At 47.8% G+C, this 16,201-nt stretch overlaps 1 protein-coding gene across 1 annotated transcript; it reads left to right on the forward strand.

The window, feature by feature from the left end:
* The first annotated feature begins 5,610 nt into the window (after nucleotides 1-5,610).
* Nucleotides 5,611-13,149, forward strand: LOC130477132 (dual specificity phosphatase 29). The gene is made up of 3 exons (XM_056849135.1): nucleotides 5,611-5,786; nucleotides 7,524-7,744; nucleotides 12,893-13,149. The coding sequence occupies exons 1-3, from the start codon at nucleotides 5,611-5,613 to the stop codon at nucleotides 13,147-13,149; spliced, it is 654 nt and encodes a 217-aa protein (XP_056705113.1).
* The last annotated feature ends 3,052 nt before the right edge of the window (nucleotides 13,150-16,201 follow it).

Genomic DNA, 16,201 nt, shown 5'->3' on the forward strand with positions numbered 1-16,201 from the left:
GCAAGTCACAGCTAAACAAGGAATGCTGAAGAGCGTCTATTTGGCCACAACCACATTGACAGACTCTCTCGCAGTACGGTACCCTGCTTAAACGACCCATTAACTCCCCTGATGGGATGGAATTCAGTCTAGCCAACAAATAATTGTCTGTATCGCGGGATTATCAGAAAATCAAAATACATTGGGAGGAATTGCGGCAAGTTTAGACCTAGGTATAGAGGTGAGCACACTCTACATGCTCTTATTGTAGTACTTCCGGAATTCGGTTTTTGCCAGCAGCTCAAAATGGAAGAAATAGCTGCCGATGATCCATGCACTTTTAGGTCAGAAAGAGAGATTCCTTAAGACTGGATATGACATTCGACCACTTCACTGCACAGGGTTTGATAGGAATCAGCTTGAAGAAGATGTAAATATCCATTTAACTCCATGGAGAAATGAATTTTAACCCAGAATCTAAAGGTCACAGCCCAAATCCAAGCTTCAAGGGAGCTAAATTGCAGAGACTTCAACATCCAACACTCTCAGACAGTTGCATTGCCTCACAATGAAAAATTCTGGGTGGCTCTTTAAAGTGGCAGGCCATCACTACATCGAGGGTTGTTGCATTTTTAGGTCGCACACTTTTTCAACTCGTTTCAGAGGGTAGCCATGTTGGTCTGTTGTAGAACAGCTAGAGTCGAGTCCAGTAGCACCTTAGAGTCCAACAAGATTTTGGAAGTATCAGCTTTCGAAGGAGTTCTGACTCTCAAAAGCTTAGACCCTGAAAATCTTGTTGGTCTCTAAGGTCCTACTGGACTCAAATCTGGTTTTTCGGCTAGGTGCCACTGGACTCAAATCTGGTTTTACAGCTACTTTTTGTGTCAGGGAAATAGACAGCCCCAGATCAAGTATCTGAAAGAGGACCTTCTCCTTATAGATATTCCTTCTGCTGCAGAAGAGACTCTACTTCGGAGTCCCCATCTTAGAGGCTGGGATGCTGATAATAAGATTCAAAGCAAAGCTTACTTTCAGATAATGGCCTTTTATGCACGGGTTGTTTCTGTGGCCATCACCCACCATGCAGAGCTTGTCGGTTACAGAAAGAGTGATATGTTGAAATCATTGATTTTGTATCAACAAACGCTAACCAGGTTTTTAAAAGAAAAGGATTCCTGGAAACAGTTCAGGCTTCATGTCTAGGAGTGGGGAAACAAATCCAGTTCGCCAGATTAGCCTCCGCCGCTCATGTGGAGGAGTGGGGAATCTAACCTGGTTCTCCAGATCAGAATCCACCACTCCAAACCACCGCTCTTAACCACTACACCACGCTGGCTCTCATTGACAGCAAAAGAATAGTTGAGGGAAATGGGGAAAACCTTTGGGCTCCACCCAAAAAAACCTCCCGCCGGTGGCAATGTGGGACCTGGCAACCCTACACAGATGCCTTCAGTGCCAGAAGTGGGGTTTGAACTTGGATCTCCCCAGTCTTAGTCTAACACTGTGCTACAACACAATGACTCTCCAGTGGCTTCACATACAGTTGTGTAAAAGAAAAAAAAAAACAACTTACAATCAGAGGCTAGGAGAGCTCTGTAAGGGGGGGAATAATTGTATCCCATGAACTCGCAGAAAAAAATTAAAAATTCCAGATTTTAATTGCCTAAAAGGTGGGAGAACGATTTCCTTTGGGGCCTTTAAGAAAATCTGGGTTGCTTCCCCATGATGGTAATCATATTCTTGCTATTGTCATGTAAACCTCTAAGTACTTCTATAAAGTATATAATCCACATAAGCATTGGGGCATGTTTATTCCAAATTACATTCATGGTCGAGAAAAGAATTGTCCCTCTGGGAAGCTCCGTAGGGTTTCCATGCTACACTTATGCACGTTCATAGCAGAGTTAATAAAACAATCCTGCCACAATCCTGTGGGATTATTTCTGGTTATAGCCATCTAATGAAAAGAAACCCCCCTGGCTTCAGTAGAGTCACAGCAATGTTAAAGGATTAACGTCCAGGGATACTGTTGGACATAGTTGGCTTTTGGGGTGGGGAACTACCTTTGCAGAAATGTTCAGTGGACATCAGAGGACACCAAGGCAACATTTATAGATGCTCATGTGGAGGAATGGGGGAAACCAACCCAGTTCACCAGACCAGAGTCCACCGCTCCAAACCACCGCCCTTAACCACTACATCACACTGGCTCTCTTGGTTCCAGCTTTAAGGAACCAAAACCGAAAAGTCCTTGTCTCCAAAAGCATGTAGCCATTTTGGCACCCGTTTGTTAAACTGACCCCCGTCGTCTTCCTTCTCTGGTTTCTAGTTCTCATCAGCTGCAGGCAATGTGGTGATCCCATGACCACTCCTATTTGCAAAAAAGCTCCCCTGCCCACAGAAACCTCACGCCAGGGAGTCAGGTTCTAGCCTGGCCTGCCTGGCCTGCTGGCATTCTCCTTGTAAGGAATGGAGGAGACACGACACGGGAGCTTCTCCCATCTGCAGTCCAGGCATAGAATTACCACACTGTAATATGCGGCGACGGCTGCGAGAACTTTGTTTGCGATGAAATGGAAGGACAGGGAGATACCTGAACTAACAACGTGGATTACAAAAATGCATGAATATGCGTCTGTGTCAAGATGATCAACTTTGCTTCAGAATAAGATGATTGACGAACACAAACAAAGGCCATTTATGCCTTGGATTTGCCACTATTTAAGTGCATATTTTCCCCATCCGAATTCCCAGAACTCAAAAACAAGCCCCCGTGCAGAGTTTTGGGAATTCAGATGGGGAAAACGTGCATCTAGAGAGCGGCAAATCCAAGGCAAAACCTCCAATGCATAAATGGCCAAAGATGGCAATCCTTTTTATGACAGATATGCGTGATTTAACGTTTTATGCTTTATGTAATGGTGGTAATTATATATAAACAGATAATGAATGAATTTTGACTACCCAGCAGAAAAATTATGTATTATGACTGCTAAAACAAATGGTATAACAATAAGATAGCACAATATAACAACAAGACAAATGTATGTTATGTAGAATTAAGGGTGAGGGATTAATTATAATTCTTAACTGTAGTGGATTGGGAAATTGAATACAATTAGTAATGTTAGTGAACTAATGGGTGAATGCTTTACTTAAGAAAAGAGTCAATATTTATTCAAGAAAAGGTAGAGGGTAGCGGTTGTGCCGGACAAGGATTAAGATGTGATGTATATTTTATTACTCTTTTCCCCCTTTCCCTTTTTGTTCCTTTTTGTACCCTGGAAAATTTAATAATTAAAAAAAAAAAAAAGAATTACCACACTGTGTGCTGATTGGTGAAGTCAACCGAGGTGGTCCCAGCCCAACAAGGATTGTGCCGTGGTCATCATGACATCACTGCACTCAGTCCAATCAGATCTGGCTATCAGATGACGTCCTTGAAGGGGAGCAAAACCAGTTGTGAGTGAGGGCCATGCTTCCTGGATAATCATTGTCCCTGGTCAGATGAAGCAAGTGCTGGAGAGAGCCAGTGTGGTGTAGTGGTTAAGAGCGGTGGTTTGGAGTGGTGGACTCTGATCTGGAGAACCAGGTTCGATTCCCCACTCCTCCACATGAGTGGCAGAGGCTAATCTGGTGAACTGGATTTGTTTCCCCACTCATACACATGAAGCCTGCCAGGTGACCTTGGGCTAGTCACAGATCTCTCAGCCCCACCTACCTCACAGGGTGTTTGTTGTGAGGAGGGGAAGGGAAGGTGATTGTAAGCCGGTTTGGTTCTTCCTTAAGTGGTAGGGGTATTTTTCATGGAGATTTGCTGCTGTTTCGACGCTGATTTGCGTCAGAGTCAAATTTTGGTTATTCACTGCAGATCCGTGTTTTCCCCCACTGAGCAAAATAAGCCGCATTAAAAGAGAGGCAATCCAAACCACTTTTGAGACGATCTTTCCTGTGGACACGTGTTTTGCTGCTCAGATGCCCATGAAAAATGTTTGCTTCGCTCCCCGGGATGTCTCCTTTCTCCTCCCCGAAGAACGGTGATTGGCTGGGGGAGTTTCGCGCTCGGACAAGAATACCGCCCCTTTTGCTGCCTGCCTGCCTGCCTAGAATCCTGTCACTTCTCTCCCTCCGTCCCGCACGCCTTCCCCGCCCCTCGCCCGGGATGGGCCTTGGAGATGGCCCCACACCTCCAAGCCCAGGGGGACGTCAGACGGATGGCTCCAGGGGGAGACCGGCGGGGCCACGCCATGTGCTCCTCGCGCGCTGGGGGTGGTGGTGGTGGCAGCTCAGTCTAGGGCAGCTGGACCCGTGGGGGGGGGATGTTCAAGGGAAGGGGCTGTTGGCCCCTCTACCCCAGCCGGGAGGGGGGATTTTTGAGAATTCGGATGGGAAAAATGTGCATCCTGAGAGTGGAAAACCCAAGGCAAAACTCCCTCCCATCACTCTTCTGAAGAGTGGCGGCCACCCTGCTCTTATCTCCCTCCTCTCTCTTGATGCACTGTGGCCGGATCATGGCCAGCGCACAATCCAGGGGACTTCTTTTCTCTCCCCCCCCCCGCCATGCACACTGGCTGGATCGGGGCTGGCGCACAAGCTAGGAGCCCTCCTGTCTCTCACGATGCAATGTGGCCGGATCATGGCCAGCGCGCAATCCAGGGGCCTTCTTTCCTCTCCCCCCCCCCCCCCGCCATTCCCACTTTCAGCTAAACACTTCTCTGGGCACATGGATCCCCTGCCCCCCCCCCAATCCTGTCTATCATTAAAGGGCAATGGGTTCCACACCTATAGAAAATAGAGGGAAGCTTTGAGGAAAGCGCTGCCTTGCCCCCCCCAATTTGGAATCTGACTGTTCCCAAAGCAGAACAGAGCGAGGGTGGAAGAAAAATGGAGGAGACCAGAGGGACTGGTGCTTGTTTTTTGCGCTGGGGCTGGTGAACCGCACGAGGTAATCTACTGGGCGGAGTTGGGGCCAAGCTGGGGGCAGGCATAAACAATGAGCCTGTTGGAAGGGGAGGCCTCCTGCAAAAGGGACAGACCAAACCGTTGTCAAATACAGCGTACTTTGTTCCCATGAAAAACCAAAACTACAGATAATTGACGGGGATAAATCGGGGCCATGAAAAAAAAATTAAATCGTGGGTTTTTTTAGTTCGTGGCAAAACAAAAACAAAGTCTACCGTGAAAAATGCCCCGTAGAGAAAGTCGGCATATAAAAACCAACTCTTCTTCTTCTTCTTCAGCCCTTTTTGGGCAACACCTTGGGGGGAAAACACCAAAATATGTGGTGTGAATTGCCCTGTCTTTGGACTCAGGTGTAACAAACAATGCTGCTATTACAAAGACAGCCTCGTCTTGAAAGAGAAGATCTCTTTGCTGGGGAGCACATGACCAACCTCACCTTTTTCTGTTCATAGATTCATAGAATCATAGAGTTGGAAGGGACCACCAGGGCCATCAAGTCCAACCCCCTGCACAATGCAGGAAATCCACAACTACCTCCCTCCTCCACACCCCTAGTGACCAGAAGATGGCCAAGATACCCTCCCTCTCATCATCTGCCTATTGTTGTTATATTGCAGCGTCCTTCCCCCTCCCCAATACCAACTGCACAACTCATCCCTCTGCGACCAGATGTCTTCGGCAGGCCTGAAATCTGGGAAGAGAAGCGCGTACGCTGCAGTCAAAGTGGACCCCGACGGAGACTATTATACCCCCGGTGCATTTGACCTGGAGAGGCTCTTCTGGAAAGGCAGCCCAAAGTTCACACACGTCAACGAAGTCTGGCCCAATCTCTACATAGGAGATGAGTAAGTTATGCCAAGCCAACGGATATGATAATCAGGGAAATTGTGATGCTTGTTATAAGTGGATCACAGCAGAAGTGTGTTATTAACATCACAACTTTGGGGCTATGTGTGGTGCCAGCCAGCTCGTAAGGTTGTGGGTACATGGATCCCCAACATGGTGCCTATAGACCAGGGGTGGGGAACCTTTTTCCCGCCAAGGGCCGTTTGGATATTTATAACATCATTCGTGGGCCATACAAAATTATCAACTTAAAAATTAGCCAAGCCCCAAGCAGGCAGCTGCCCCAGATGACCCCACCCCCAACACGGGCAAGCAGGCAGGCATCCAACCAGTGGCACACTCAGCCACCTGGTGGCACAGGATGGTCTGTTGCACCAGCCGGGTGTAGCCGTCCAGCACACACTGGAGTTGCTCCTGCTCTGCATGGTCGGGGCCGGATTCTACAGCCGGCTCCTGCTTCCTCTACCTCGGTGAAAGGACACGCTGGCTAAGAATTCCCCCCTCCCCCTGCGCATTCTGGCCCTGCCCCCTTTAACCCCTCCATTGTCGCCACTTCCGCCCCCAGCCCTCTTGTAGTACAGACGGAATACGTTTCTCCACGCCCCGGATGGGAAAGGGTTACTACAGTTTCTTGGGCGGTCCTAGCAGCTCCATAACTAACGACTCTTCTGCAAGGAGGGGGAAAGGTTCCTTTTCTCGCAAAACAAACTCACATCCGCCTTGAATAGAGGCTATTCCTGTCCACGGGAGGGGGCGGATCGCCAGTCTTAGATCCTTCTGAGCTAGACATCTGCCAGGACCCATGAAGGGCCAGACCAAATGATTTCACGGGCCTTAAACGGCCCCCGGGTAGGGTTGCCAGGTCCTTCTTCGCAACCGGCAGGAGATTTTGAGGGCGGAGCCTGAAGAGGGCGGGCCTTGGGGAAGGGAAGGACTTCAATGCCATAGAGTCCAATTGCCAAAGCGGCCATTTTTCTCCAGGTGAACTGATCTCTATCGGCTGGACATCAGTTGAATTAGCAGGAGATGTCCTGCTACTACCTGGCAGTTGGCAACCCTACCCCTGGGCCTGACATTCCCCACCCTTGCTATAGACACATGCTGACCCCTTTTCTGGAGCCCGACAAGTGTTCTTAGCAAGTGGTGCTTTTGCCCAGCTAAGCCTGTGATTAAAGAAGAGGAAGAATTGGTTTTTATATGCCGACTTTCTCTACCACTTAAGGGAGACTCAAACCGGCTTACAATCACTTTCTCCCCACAACAGACACCCTGTGAGGTAGGTGGGACTGAGAGTGTGTGTCTAGCCTGAGATCACCCAGTTGGCTTCACGTAGCTGGCTTCGTGCATAGGAGCGGGAAAACAAATCCAGTTCACCAGATTACCCTCCACCGCTCAGGAGCAGGAAATCAACCCCGGTTCTCCAGATCAGAGTCTACTGCCCCAAATCACCGCTCTTAACCACTACACCATGCTGGCTCTCATTGGCCATTGGAAATTTGATTGACAGTGCAGTTTTCTTTAATGTTGCTATGGCAGCAGCTGCCACCAAAGCACAAGATCTAGTGGTATTGGGTACTGATGGGCACACTAACTTGTTTAGTTGCCGGAGGGGTTCGATCCCAGTGTTTGCATTCTGGGAAGAAGCAACCAATGGATGCACATCTCAGTTGAGAAAACGAAGTCCAGCAAGATCCAAACGCCACCCTCCGCAACTGATCGTGTCGCTTTCCAAACAGAAAAACAGCCCTCGATCGGTACAGTCTTGAGAAAACGGGCTTTACCCACATCCTGAACGCAGCCCATGGGCGGTGGAACGTGGACACCGGACCGGAATACTACAGCGACATGGCCATCGAATACCACGGTGTGGAGGCGGACGATCTCCCCACCTTCAGTCTCAGTCCGTTCTTTTACTCTGCTGCTGCGTTCATCGATAAAGCTCTGCAGAATAAAACAAGTAAGGCCACAATTTTTTTTTATTTAATATATAAAATATAACAGGGGTACAAAAGGAAAACGGGGAAGGGGGAAAAAGAGCATCAAACGTATGGTAACAGAAAAACTGAAGATAAAAATTCTAACACAGAACAGGCAAATAACATTGTCATTAGTTTTCATCGCTTGGGCAGATTATATAAGTAACATATAGAAAGAATAATCACTGTCTATGTCTAGTTAATGTGTAATGTGTAAACAAGTCTAATGGTTATCTATAAATGAAATTAGAATTATAATACATCCAACTAAAACCTCATCTTTCACTTTCTCATTGTTAACCGTGAGCCTCGACATACTTATAAAATGGTTTCCATGTCTCATAATGCTGCTCAAAAGAAGTGTCTTTATTAAAATTTATCATAGCGGTCATTTTTGCCATAGTGGCATATTCCATTAGTTTGCCCTTCCATTCTTCTGTATCTGGAATAAGTGGTTGTTTCCATTTCCTCGCTAAAATCACCCTCTTGGCGGTAGTGGCGTACTTGAACATTTTTTTAGATCGTATGGGAAGCTCTGCAGGTGTGATGCCTAGCAGCATATTTTTGGCATCAAAAGGGAATTTCTGCTGAAACATTTTTTGGAGTTCTTAATGGATGTTTCTCCAATATATCTGTAATTTTGGACAGGTCCACCATACATGATAAAAAGAGCCGTCTGGTGCATCACATTTCCAATAGGCAACTTGGCTGGTCTTAAGGCCAGGAATTATTAACAGTGGCATCATCAGCCTTGAACATCAGCCATTAGGGCCGCCTCGTTCGTCTCTTATCCTGGTCTGAATGTAGATACCAAGTAGGAAAACCACATATAGTCTGTAAACTTGTAACCAATAGAATAGGTAGGGGGGGAAATCTCTTACCCTTAAAGATCGCTGGCCTTCCTTTTATCACTACGTCCTTCCGCTCTGTGGCCATAATCCCTTTTGATAGGAAGAGATCCTATAACAAAACATACCTTTGAGCATATATAGAGCCTCTGGTGTCTTCTCAGCACATAACCTCTGCAGCCTACCCACATATGCTTAGAATGAATGAGCAGGTCAAACTGGGATCAGGAAGGAATTCTCCTCCAGGCCAGATTGGCCCAGGGTTCCTGGAGGTTTTCTGCCTTCCTTTGGGCAAACAGCAGGGGTCACTGGGGGAGAGGGGGGGCATAGCTGTGAATTTCCTGCATTGTTCAGGGTGTAAGATTAGATGACCTTTGGGAACCCTTCCAGGGGCCTATACGAAGCCCACAGACAAGACGACTACAGCAGCATTATCCTGCACTTAATGTAATAGGCATGCTCCTCTGATCCTGGAGAGAATAGGTATGCATCATGTCTAGTATCCCTTTTTACTAGTAGCCATGGATAGCCCTCTCATCTATGAACATGTCCACTCACCTCTTAAAGCCTTCCAAATTGGCAGCCATCACCACATCCTGGGGCAGGGAGTTCCACAATTTAACTATGCCCGGCATGGGGCAAGGGCTTTTGGCTTGTAGCCGTGGCAGCTGCTGCCCCCACCCATACAAGGTTAGGCCCTCCCCTCACTTGGGCCCTCCCCCAGGAGTTTTCCTGGTTGCCTTAATGGCCAGTCCGCCCCTGGAAATCAGGGACATCCTTATTCTGAATTTATCAATCCCAGACATTTTGGGATACTCAGGGGCAAGTAGGGGTTTTACCCATCTCTTAGTTCTTGTACCCTCAGGGGTAAAATAACACCACCAACAACAAAATCACAGAATGGGTAAGAACTGCTCACCAGCCAGTCGAGTTGGATTGTCCTTTTGTTTAATCGCTGAAATTTGCCAGGGCTCCAAGCAAAAGAAACCCATTCCCTTCTTGGAATTGAGAGAGCCATCAAGAAGACAACCCAAACAACCGGAAGCTCTAAATGGCTGTTTATGCTTGGTAATTAGCAGCGCGTTCCAGGCTGAAGGGCCCCGCAAATTTTTTTGAGTTCTTCATGCTGAACCGTCATTCCAGAAGTCACTGCGAAGCAGGCGCATACCTGCTTCGCATTTCTTAAAAGCCCCTTTAACGCGGCCTTTTATATTTGCTCCGCCCTCGCATTGAAGCATGCACTGAAGGAACCATGCAGAATCCCAGCCACGGCTTAGCTATGCAAATGACTATTGCTAATGGTTATGCAAATGAAGGAATGGAGGAGCAGGCGAGTGGGGTGTGTGGAATTTGTTTGACTTTCTCCTCTTGCATCGGGACCGTGAATAGGCACTTTAAAGGTCGGATTTTTAAAATCAGCATTGAGCGAGGAGCAGAATCGACCCTGCATAAATGGCCAATGTGTACAACCCATTTGGGGCAGAAGGGAGAGCTTGATCTGCCTCTGAGGAGGGGACAGGTTGGGCCCAAAGTACGCGAACATCTGCTGAAGCTTAATGTTCCCTAACGTGCAGTTCTCTCCGAGAGCCATCTGATATGATACGCCCAGGAGGAATTCTCACTTCTCTTGCAACCCAGTAAACAGATCCATGAGCTCCAGATACGCCCTGGACACCGGGGTCTCCTGGGGAGGAGGTCAGGAAGAATCCGCTTGACACACCACAGGGAATCAGTGGAGGAAAGCAGTGGAGTGATTTATGTGAAGCGTGAACTGAGGAGGGAAGAAATGGAGAAGTGTGTATGTGGGGGGGGGGTAAGGAATGGGAAGTGGGGTCCAGGAGACCCCACCAAGTCTCCCTCCTTTCCCTAAGCTGCTTTGAGACTCCTTAAAGGTAAAGAAAAGCAGGGTATAAAAAAACAACTCTTCTTCCAGCGTGGTGTAGTGGTTAAGAACAGCTGACTCTACTCTGGAGAACTGGGTTTGATTCCCCACTCCTCCTAGGGTCGCCAGCTCCGAGTTGGGAAATACCTGGAGATTTTTGGGGTGGAGTCTGAGGAGGGGAGGGTTTAGGGAGGGGAGGGACTTCAATGCCTTAGAGTCCATTTGCCAAAGCGGCCATTTTCTCCAGGGGAACTGATCTCTATCAGCTGGAGATCGGTTGTAATAGCAGGAGATCTCTAGCTACTACCTCGAGGTTGACAACCCTAACTACTCCACATGAGCGGCAGACTCTAATCTGGAGAACCGCGTTCGATTCCCCACTTCTCCACATGAAGCCTGCTGGGTGACCTCAGGCCAGTCACAGTTCTGTCTGAACTCTCTCAGCCCCACCTACTTCGCAAGGTGTCTGTTGTGGAGAGAGGAAGGGAAGGCGATTGTAAGTCGCTTTGAGACTCCTTAAAGGTAGAGGAAAAGCAGGGTATAAAAACCAGCTCTTCTTCTTTTTCTTCTATCACATTTGGACAGGCCTTTAGCTGGTACAATATCGGGGGTAGTTTCCCCCTCTTGCTACTTGATCTGCTCCATGCTTATGACCAGGATTTATGTTTACCCTCACCCATGTAGGAGACTAGAATCCCTCTGACAGCAAAAAGTGGGTATTCGACCTCTCACGGCCTCAGAGTTTGAATCCTCCAGTGTACTATCTGTTGGCATCCAAGGATGCTCTGGTTCTAAACAGGAGCCTTTTTTAACTGAAAAGGCTCAGCCTGAATGGTATATCAGCTTCTTATTCCTCCCCGTCTGCAGAATGGCCTCACCGAGGATTTCAGAGCAAAATCCAGTAGAGAAAAGCAAACGCTGGCCCGCTAACCGGCAAAGCTCTTAATATCACAGAGCCACTTACTGAGTTCCTGACCTCCTGTCAACCCAGGTTCCTGTCTCTTTAGATGGCAAGCCGCCCTCTTCACCTGCCGTGTCCTCCAGAACCCAGCTGGGTTCGGAAAAGGTCTTCCGATTTCAGCAACTCCCACTCATAGCTACAGCTAATCCCTTGTTAAGGCTGGGAGAGGAACGGAGAGACGGTGGCGGCTTTAAATATGTTCACTTCGGGCAGCTTTTTGTTGAGTCAGAAGACTCAGCTAACCCTGGTCAGGCCAGATCCCAGGGCAGGGCTCAGCTCCATGCAAACCAACCCTCGGGGCGGGGGGTAATGGTAGCACTCAAACCAAATAATGCTTCTCTCCTCCAAGGATCTGGCCCAAATCATAGCTCCTCCTAGAGCTGCCAATTCCAGGGTGGGAAATTTTTTGGGATTCAGTCATGGAATCTGGGGAAGGTAGGTTTTTTTTGGGGGGGGGAACCTAATTTCATAGAGTCCACCCCCTTCAAAGCAGCCATTTTGGGGATCTCCCTACCCCAGGATGTGGCGATCGCTGCCAACTTGGAAGGCTTTAAGAGGGGAGCGGACAGGTTCGTGCAGGAGAGGGGTATTCATGGCTACTAGTAAAAATGAAAGAGTAAGGACATTTGATCCCATCCAACGGAGGAGTGTGTTACTATACAGCCCGAGTTGGCAGCTGAAGAAGACCCCCCCTAGTGGTCGAAACAGGGAATATCCGGCACCCTGTATTATATATATACGTGATCTACTATTGCGAGATACTCGCATAAAAGACTTTTTGATTGTGATTCAGACATTTGTAATCACAAGTTGTTTATGATTTATCCTGCATAGTATTGCACAGACAATGATTGTATAATTGTATGTAAACTATATGCCTAAATTGAACAAAGACATACCTTGCATTTATTGAATGCTTGATTTTCTGCTATTTTGGATTTGCTAGCTACCTGGAGGTTGGCAACCCTAAGCATAGCTCTTGCACGCGCTCCTCTGCTGCCTCTCTCGGCCACCTGTCCTGCGTGGAGGTTGCCCCCTTAGAGAGCTCTGGGCAGAGTATTTGGAGGTAAATCCTGAAAGGCCCTTGCTAGAGAGCCTTAAGGATATCCCTTGCCTCTCTTTCTCTGGTGTAGTGGTTAAGAGTGGTGGTTTGGAGCGTTGGATTCTGATCTGGAAACTCGGGTTTAATTCCCCACTCCTCCATATGACCAGCAGAAGCTAATTTCGTGAACTGGATTTATTTCCCCACCCCTACACATGAAGCCAGCTGGGTGACCTTGGGCAAGTCACAGCTCCCTTAGAGCTCTCTCAGCCCCACCTACCTCACAGGGTGTCTGTTGTGGGGAGGGGAAAGTGATTGTAAGTCAGTAGGATTCTCTCTTAAGTGGTAGAGAAAGTTGGCATATAAAAAACTAAACTCTTCTTCTCACTTTTACAGGCAAGGTCCTCGTCCACTGTGCCATGGGCCGCAGCCGCTCAGCATCTTTGGTCTTGGCGTACTTGATGATTTACAAGAACATGACCGTGGTCGACGCCATCGATCAAGTGCTCAAGCACCGGTGCATCCTTCCCAACCGCGGCTTCCTGAAACAGCTGAGGGAACTGGATATAAAGCTGGCCCTGGAGAGGAGGACGGCCATGAACGGGATCGACTCTAGCAGAGAATGGAAAGACAGCACTGAGACGGAGATATAAACATTCCCTATTACCCAGAGAACAAGCAGCTTGAAAGAAAGGATCAGGAAGCTTGAGACAATGAGGTCGAGAGAGTCATTTGTTACCAACTAAAGAGGGTTTTTTGGGGGGGGGCAAGAATGGGGACTCAATAGTACTTCAAATGCTTTAAGGGTATTTTCAGCTGGGAGATACACAAGTAAAGAACGGTAGGAAAACCTTCAAAGAAATCTTGATGGGGAACGTGAAAAGGGAGATGAAATTATAAGAGCTTTTGTAGTCAAAGAGTAAGCGTAGAGTTTATGGGGGGGGGGGAGAGATGCTTCACTTTGAACCATCGCTGGAAACTGAGTGACGGCTGCCATTTTGAAGGTAGGCAGATGCTCCAGTTCAAAGCAAGGAGGTCTTGACACTTCACACAATGAGAAAATGGGACTCCTCTCTCCAGTGCAATGGCGTGGTAGCCACGAAGGCCCGATATTTCCAGTGCCCTGATTTATTAAGGGCTTTCGAACTTATTAAAGGGCTGCACCAAGAATAAGACAGAGGGATCCCTGGATGAACCACTCATGATCTAACAGCTGCAACACGCAAAAGGCGAAGAAGCAGCAAAAAAAAGGGGGAGGGAAAGATGCCCATTCCAAACTTGGCTTCCTGTAATTGGCTTTCTGTAATCCAAACTTGGCTTCCTGTCTTCCACTTGGCCCCCCGGAAACCTGACCCTGTGAAAGAAGAGTCCAGGGCAAGTCGATCCCAAACATGCTGGTGGAACTCCCTCCCTCTGGCAGCAACCATGTGTGTGGATCTGGATGGAATAGCTACCCTTTCAACAAAATCTACAGCCAGCACACTTCCACCTAGGGTTGCCAGGTCCCTCTTCACTACCTGCGGGATGTGTTTGAGGCGGAGCCTGAGGAGGGTGGGGTTTGGGGACTTCAATGCCATAGAGTCCAACAGCCAAAGCGACCATTTTCTCCAGGGGAACTGGTCTCTATGGGTTGGAGATTGGTTGTAATAGCAGGAGATGGCCAGCTACTACCTGGAGGTTCAAATAAATACCTTGTGCTCCAATAACGGAGTTGAAGCAAAATGAACAAGCACTGATGGCTACAACAATAGATATAATTCAAAACATAATCCAAGTTTACATTCAATAAATTACATAAGCGTAACTTGTAGAAGTCCCAAAATAACAATGCAACTTCATTCAAATCCTTGCCATAGCATAGGGAGGAGTAAGCACCCTGGCGCAAGTTCACGCTCCTCGTGAGGCTTGAGAAGCGGAAAGCAAAATCCCGGAGATATGTGCCACACATGGGGAACACAATGTTCTGCTGGGAACGAGTGGGGTTCACAGATGTAAATCTATATCCTGAGATGGGGACCCGGTATAAACTCCCATTTCGCCTTAGCGTTTTCCATCGGGAATGTTACTTTACATGGCGTGAGATGGATGTCTATCTCAAGACACCAGAAGAGTATGTATCTCGTAATTCAATCAGATGCCTATTAGCTCGTTCCCGTTCTTCAACTTACATTTATGTAATTTATTGAATGTAAACTTGGATTATGTTTTGAATTATATCTATTGTTGTAGCCATCAGTGCTTGTTCGTTTTGCTTCAGTACCTGGAGGTTGGCAACCCTACTTCCACTGCAACCCTCTTGGCAGCCCCACCACTCATCGTGCTCTGTCCTCACATGAGACACTCTACGGATGACCTCCTGGACCCAATGCTGGAGGCCATTATTTTAGATATCTTTCAAAAGCACAAGGATAGCACCAGTTGTATTCCCTTGGGTGTTTCCTTCCAAATTTTCCAGTTCAGCTCAAAGTTGTTTTATTTATTGTCTATAGGCTGCCCTTCTTACTGGGCCTCAAGGCCAATGACAAAACACAAAAACAACAAAATCAGACAGCAGAAGACATCTAATAACCAGTGTTGTAGGACTAGGACCACAAAATTAGAAAACAATGCCAAGAAAAAAACCGGCTGTGGATCAGTGGTAGAGCATCTGCTTGGCATGCAGAACGTCCCAGCTTCCATCCCCAGCATCTCCAGTTAAAGGGACTCGGCAAGTAGGTGATGTGAACGACTCCAGCCTGAGACCCAGCAGAGCCGCTGCTGGTGTGACCAGACAATATTGACTTCGATGGACCAAGATAATTCAATATAAGGCAGCTTCATGTGTTCAATCTCCTGACTCCATGGCCACAATCCACAGGAACATAAGAACATAAGAAAGGCCCTGCTGGATCAGACCAAGGTCCATCAAGTCCAGCAGTCTGTTCACACAGTAGCCAACCAGGTGCCTCGAGGAAGCCCACAAGCAAGACGACTGCAGCAGCATTATCCTGCCTGTGTTCCACAGCACTTAATAGAATAGGCATGCTCCTCTGATCCTGGAGAGAACAGGTATGCATCATGGCTAGTATCAATTTTGATTAGTAGCCATGAATACTCCTCTCCTCCATGAACCTGTCCACCCCCTCTTAAAGCCTTCCAAGTTGGCAGCCATCACCATATCTTGGGGGGCGGGGGCGGGGAAGGCCTCCGCTGCTGGGCCCAAGAGGGGATGGGCAGGCAAGCAAGGAGAGCGGGGAAGGGACACAGTCAAGCATCACACACCCCCACCGTGATACTCGTGGTGGGTGAAGCCACATGGATGTGAATCTTCCGTCTGTGAGGTCCCCACTCGTTTGTTCTATTTTTTAACTGTTCTCACCATTTCTCCCAACGTTCCTCTGAAATTTTTTCTTTTGTAACACAAGCCTCTTAAATCTTGCCTTGCCCTCTGGAGCTAATATTTTATTTGATAAACCGGATCTGACATCTGTCTGATTGCCTTCCCTTTGGCTCCTAACTAGAGCTGCAAACAGCAAGGACTTGACCTTTTAAAAACCTCGCAAGCTCTCAGGATAACAATGAGATCTCTGTTGTCGCATCTGGGCTTTATGACAGGTGTCAAAACATGGGCGAGAACCATCTAAGGCCACATGCACTGCACCGGTGTTGGGAACTGTTCACAACCTTACTGACAGCTATTCCGCATAACCAAGAGCTTGCCCTACT

The sequence above is a fragment of the Euleptes europaea genome, chromosome 4 (genome assembly GCF_029931775.1).
Source record: "Euleptes europaea isolate rEulEur1 chromosome 4, rEulEur1.hap1, whole genome shotgun sequence".
Classification (NCBI taxonomy): domain Eukaryota; kingdom Metazoa; phylum Chordata; class Lepidosauria; order Squamata; family Sphaerodactylidae; genus Euleptes; species Euleptes europaea.